This window comes from Callorhinus ursinus, unplaced genomic scaffold (genome assembly GCF_003265705.2).
Source record: "Callorhinus ursinus isolate GAN/ISIS: 27379988/994484 unplaced genomic scaffold, GSC_fseal_2.0 scaffold4, whole genome shotgun sequence".
Taxonomy (NCBI): Eukaryota; Metazoa; Chordata; class Mammalia; order Carnivora; family Otariidae; genus Callorhinus; species Callorhinus ursinus.
In genome coordinates, this window is record NW_027397066.1 from 54,966,846 (window position 1) to 54,973,267 (window position 6,422).

At 36.2% G+C, this 6,422-nt stretch overlaps 1 protein-coding gene across 1 annotated transcript in view; it reads right to left on the minus strand.

Annotated features, from left to right (window-relative positions):
* LOC112835498 (transmembrane protease serine 11B-like) overlaps positions 1-2,142 on the minus strand; it is a 33,629-nt gene extending 31,487 nt beyond the window's left edge. Inside the window, 1 exon segment of the mRNA XM_025886979.1 lies at positions 2,087-2,142. Within this exon segment, the coding sequence (XP_025742764.1) occupies positions 2,087-2,142 (56 nt within the window).
* Between the last annotated feature and the right edge of the window lie 4,280 nt (positions 2,143-6,422).

A 6,422-nucleotide genomic window follows, 5' to 3' on the forward strand; every position in this document is an offset into this window, starting at 1 on the left:
AGAAAGAAAGAAAGAAAGAAAGAAAGAAAGAAAGAAAGAAAGAAAGAGAGAGAGAGAGAGAGAGAGAAAGAAAGAAAGAAAGAAAGAAAGAAAGAAAGAAAGAAAGAAAGAAAGGAAGGAAGGAAGAAGAAAAAGGATTACTTCCATAATATATAAAGGGATTCAGCACATCAGTATGAAAAAGGCAAATAACCCAGCTGAAAAAAACCATAAGCACTATAAACAGACAACTCACAGAAGTACATTGAACAGTAAAACTTTGGGAAATTATTTTGCCTTAATTGAGTTGAAAAAGCTCAATAGTTAATGAAATGCAAATTAGAACAATTAGGACATTATTTTATTCATCAGATGGGGGGATTGAAAATGTTGAGAATGCAAGGAAAGTAGTATTACCATGCATTTTTAGGTTGTTAAAGTCTATACAGGATTATTTTATGACATTTATCACTATCAATCCTATTTAAATATTTTCAAATATGCATAAAAATGTATTACAAGTATTATGGCAGAGACTAATAGCTACCCAGTAAAATCCTTTTCTCTTTCTAGCTGCGTACTTTCCAGCCACTGTTGTACTTAGGTGTGAATGTGTAACTGATTTACTCTCCAGTGGTATGTGAGGAGACCTGATGCGTACTGCACCTCTAGTGCAGGGCTTTTAAGAAAAGCAAGTGTGGGGCGCCTGGGTGGCTCAGTCATTAAGCGTCTGCCTTCAGCTCAGGTCATGATCCCAGGGTCCTGGGATCGAGCCCCACATTGGGCTCCCTGCTGGGCGGGAAGCCTGCTTCTCCCTCTCCCACTCCCCTTGCTTGAGTTCCTGCTCTTGCCATCTCTCTCTCTGTCAAATAAATAAATAAATATCTTTAAAAAAAAGAAAAGAAAGCAAGTGTGCCTCCTCCATGATCACTTTCTTCTTCCGCAGGCTGAATACAAAATGACAAGTGTCCCTAATGGTTGGTAGAGCTCCATGATGGAAGCATACTGGGTCCCTGAAACACTTTTTGGAGAAAACCACTTGTGATCTGGAACACCTGCCTTGGACAATCATGTGAGCAACACATAAAATTCTATTATGCTTGAGCCATTATGCATTTTTTTAATGTTATAACAGTTTTGTGTTATCTAGCAAATATAATATGTTCCCTGAAGCATTCTATTAGTTAGAGGAAACCAGAAAGAACTGAAGTATCTATCAATATAGGGGTGGTTAAATAAATTATAGTAAATCTACGTAACATTTTCAGCAGATATAAGAATGAAATTGCTAAAAGTTGAAATTTTCATGTTGGATATCTAACAATTTCTTTATGGATTATTAACAAATTATTTTTAAAGTGTCATTTTTAATATGAATGAAAAGCAGATGAAGCAATTCTCAAGAAAACACACAATGAAACACTAATTTTAAGAGTTATTTTAATTCTTGCTTACCACCTTTTTTTTTGGCACTTACAAAGCAAACATCACATACATGCCCCATTGATCTTCACTGAAGATCAATTGAAGATTAAAAAAATAGCCACACGATCTTCATCTACTCAAAAAAACAAAACAAAACAAAACAAAAACCATACCTTTGTTCAGGAAAGAGAAATAACAAAAAAGGCTTAAAGATACTGTACCATTTGTCTTATTTTTTAAATTATAGCAGTTGTTGGTTCATTTCTACACCTAAGTTACATAAGAAAACTATATATGCCTTTTTGCCGGGTTTATGATCCAGGAATGCCTTTCTCAAAGACCTGAGAGCCTTATCTCTGAGATGTAAATGTAAGAGGTGACACTGCCATCTCCCAATTTCTGTGGGAGGGTAGGAGCCTCAGTGACACCTTGCTCCTATTTGCAACAACAACATCCCGTCATGAAGATAGGAAAAGTTTCACTTTTCTCTGGATAAAGCCAATTAGCTAACACAGATTTACCCTAATTACCAGGTAAAGTTAAGATGAACCGTGTCTGACAAACAGAACTTTCCCACTTCAAACAAAATCCAAGAGAATTCTAAAATCTGCTTCTTACTGTGAAGAATTAACATCAGTAGTAAATAGTGAAGATTACCCTTCTCTCCATTTTCTGCCAATACTGTCTTCCCAATTTATAGGCAGCAGTTTTACTCTCCTCCATACTCTCTTCAGACATGTTTCATCATATATAGATGCCGCTGAAAATGTGAGATTTCAGCAAATAATATATTTCCTATTTAAATCCTGGAAACTTTTATTTCATTATTCTCATGTTTAGTATGGTTTAGAAACCTAAGAAATAGAAATTAATTAGAAAAATAATTAAATACCTAAAATATTAAGAGAAGATGGATCTGCATCTACGGGTGTTATGTGGTCTTTTAGCATCTACCATAAAAACGCTTCCGTGTTTCCCCTCAGTCTGCTTCCTTCTTCAGGAAGAAACCTGAATATCAGTAGTGTCAGTTCATTTACACCACCACAAGCACTAGCACTAACAGAAATATTCTAGTGCTGATAAAGGCATCGTTGCTGTGTGTGTTTTCTGCTACAAGTTGTTTCTGTGAAAATGTTCTGTGAATTTCTTGAATGTCACAACATTAAATTATTGTTATATAAAAAGATGCTTACATAAAAAGATATTAAGATAATAGCCCTGTTATTAATATAGTGCCTTATTGTATTCGAGCATGTGATTGGCCCTACAAAGTTTTTACGTGGCCAGTAGGTATTTAAGAGGACAATGCTGCAAGCTGTAGATGTAGAATTTGTGCACCAAAAGAGGTTAGGGTCAACAACTGGTGTGTATTTGCATAGTAGACTATATAAGATTGAGGAAAAAATGGGAAGCTACAAACATTTTGGAGCTATACTAACTTCTTTTGCATGTGAGCTATTTTCTTCCCCACCTCTGGAGGCTGGGTCGCCAACAGGATTGATTCTATTGCCTTGAAGACACTTTACAGGGTTTGTGGCTACTGGAGTTCTACACTGTATCTTGTTCCCATTCTCTCTTGAATCAAGTAGCTACCAGATAGGATGATAATTTATATCAGGAAAAAAAAAAGTAATGTGTTCTACCAGGTAATGCATGCCTGTTTTAATAGTAAAATATAAGAATTGATATTAGAACTTCTTTTAAAAAGCATTAGTGAGTCGTTCTTTAAAAAAAATCAAGTTGAAAGATAACTAATGACAGATCTTTCAAAACCCCTCCAATATACTACATTGATTTCTGCCAAATCTGCCTGTAAGCCCATGTTCATCAAAGGGTGATCCACCAGCAAATGATTGTTTAAAATGCACATTCCTAGACACCGCAGCCCAACTGTATGTGGGTTTGGGGATGGGGTCCAAGACAAATTGTTGACAAATATGCCTGGTAAGTTTATAGACACCAAAGTGTGAAAAATATTGTTCTAAGAGTATTCAAATGAGTTATAACAACAACAACAAGAACAACAAAAACCCAGGAGTTTTGTTACTGTATTTCCTTGAAAGAAGTTATTGTATTTCCTTAAAAATTGTAAAGGGTTTTAACCCTGAAAGGATGAGACCAGTGGTTTTTGACAGGTACTGAAAGTAGTAAAAGAAATTATTAGTATACCCTTGGGTACGCAGCTGCCAGATTTTTTACAAATCCAAATAAGGTCTGTAGTTTTACTAATAATATTGGACTAATATTATTTCCTGTTCTTGGTAGTTGTCCTATGGTTATACAAAATATTTGCCTTAGACATGGTGGGGCGGGTAATGTAAGAGAACACTTTTTACTATTTTTGCAACTTTCTATAAGTCAACAATTAATTTGAAATAAAATTTTTTTTAAGCTACTAAAGCCTTTGAATAATCCTCAGTAAATCTTATTGCAGAAATAATAAAATAAGCCCAGTATTTTGAAGTACTGTGGCTGTATTGTCAATCTTAAAAATAAAATGGTTGGTTATTTTACCAGCAAAAAGAGCTTATTAGGAGTAGAAGAGAAATTGCAATTCAGGATAAGCAAACTATGGCACACCTTAGGCAAGTCTGAAGAAATAAAGGGAAGGCTTTTCTAGGTTCATCCCTGTCTACCATACCTAGTTCATAGTATAATGAAGCTACGGTGATAGCTCTCTATCCATCATGGTTGTCAAGGCACCTCAGTTCATCCTTCTAAATTCTTTTTAGGCAGTTGAGGGGGGAAGTAAAGAGTTCTCCCTGAATCTGCTGGGTTTTGGTTGCTTTTTAATTCAAAATAATCTTCATGCCCGGGTGGCCCATCTTGGGACCACCTGCCCTTGGCCCTTATGAATCCAAATATATATTGATTATTATAAATCACAATATCACAGTTGGATTAAGAATACATCATTAAAATTAATTTCACATGTTTCTTTTTACTTTTTTTTAAATGTGTCTACTAGAAAATTAAAATACACGTGTGGCTTACAGTATATTTCTCTTAGCACTGATCTAGAGATGACAGTCACTTTTATTATTTTGGCTTAATTTTTTTAATTGAACCTTATAGAATGTAATGAGAACTTTGAAATTTATTCTAAGTTTGGTGGAAAGCCATTATAAGGTTTTTAAACAGAAAATGATGTTATCAAACTTATATTTCAAAAGGCTCCAAATGGCAGCTGTATGAAGCAAGAAACTAAATGTCAGGGCTGAGTAAGAGCAAGAGACAGAAAGTTAAAAGGCTGTTGTGGTTTGTCCAGGTGAGAAAAATGGCTATTGGGACTGCTCAGAGGTAGTAAGAAATTGTTGAAGTCTGGTATATTTGAAAGTAGAGTTGGTAGGATCCACTGATGGATGGAATGGGGTGGGAAGTTTGGGGTCTGAGCAATTGGGTGCATGATGATGTCCCTGAGATGGTAACACTCAGAAAAAATGTGGAATGGAAGTTGGAAATCAAGACCTCATTTTTAGACATGCTCCATGAGAGAGGGCTTTTAGGGCTATGGGGAGCTGTTGAATAGGCAATTGCTTATATGAGACTGGAGTTCATTGAAAAGGTTGTAGCTGGAAATATAAATTTTGGCAGTTGAGAAAACTAGAGACCGATTATTGTCACTAAATGCCCAGACAAGGTGATTATTTCAATTGCTGTCTAAAGAGAGTAAGCTGCAGATACAGGTTTCCAGTTACCAAATGAGTTAGTCACAGGGATGAAAGGTACAGCATAGGAAATATAGTCAATGGTATTGTGATAGTGTTGTGTGGTGACAGATGGTAGCTACACTCATGGTAGGCATAGCATGTCGTATAAACTTGTCAAATCACTATGTTGTACACCTGAAACTAATGTAGCATTGTGTGGCAACTATATTTCAGTAAACAAACAAAGTAAGCTGCAGGCTAACTGAGGTGTTTTGACAACCATGAACAGGAAGCTAATTGTAAAGAGCAGAAGCTCAAATGGAATGAAAGATTTTAGGAAGCTACTCTGCTGTTATAAATGTTTTCACGTTTGTTTTTCCAGAATGAACTCTATTCCACAGTAGTAAGAACAGTTGAAAATGATTACTGAACTAATGAAGCTAATGTCTCTGGACTTTTGGAGCTTCAGAGAATGAAAGAAGTAGGCAAATGATAGTCTTTTCAAAAGGAAGCAGATGATTAATTTACAAACAATTGACAAGTGAGGTTGAGTCTAGGCAAAATTCTAGAGAATGTTATTATACTAGAAACTTTTTAGATGTGGGATATGAGAGAAAGAGAGGATCAAGAGCTTTAGGGCCTGAAGAACTGGAAGAATGGCATTGACTGAGGTGAGGAAGATAGTGGGTATCACATGTTTGGAGACAAGAAACATTGTGTTTGAAGTGGTTACTAGATAACTTAATGGAGATACAATAGGCAATTGGACACAGGAATTTGGATTTGAGGTGAGACATCTAGGCTAGAGATAAAAATCTGGAAATGTCATCATGTAGATGGTATTTAAAACCATGAAACTGGGGGTGCCTGGGTGGCTCAGTTGGTTAAGCTTCTGCCTTCAGCTCAGGTCATGATCTCAGAGTCCTGGGATTGAGGCTTACGTCGGGCTCCCTGCTCAGCGGGGAGTCTGCTTCTCTCTCTCCTTCTTGCCAATTCCCTTGCTTGTGCTCTCTCTCTCTGTCAAATAAATAAATAAAATCTTAAAAACAAACAAAAGAGCAAAACATGAAACTGAATGAGATCATCAAAGAAGAGTTACAAGGTCTTAGCCTTGGAGTCAGCCAACATTAGGAGGTCAAGGATAAGGAGGGCAACCAGAAAATGAGACTAGTCTGTGAGTGCAAAATCTGAGAGTAGCAGGAAATCAGAAATATGCAGTGCCCTGAAAAAAAAATGGTTTAGGAAAGCGGAAGCAGAGATCAACTGTGCCAAATGCTATTGATGAGACGTTTAAGACTCATCCATTAAGACTCTACCATTATATTTAGCAACATGGGGACTATTAATGTCCTTGCAAAGAGTAGTTTT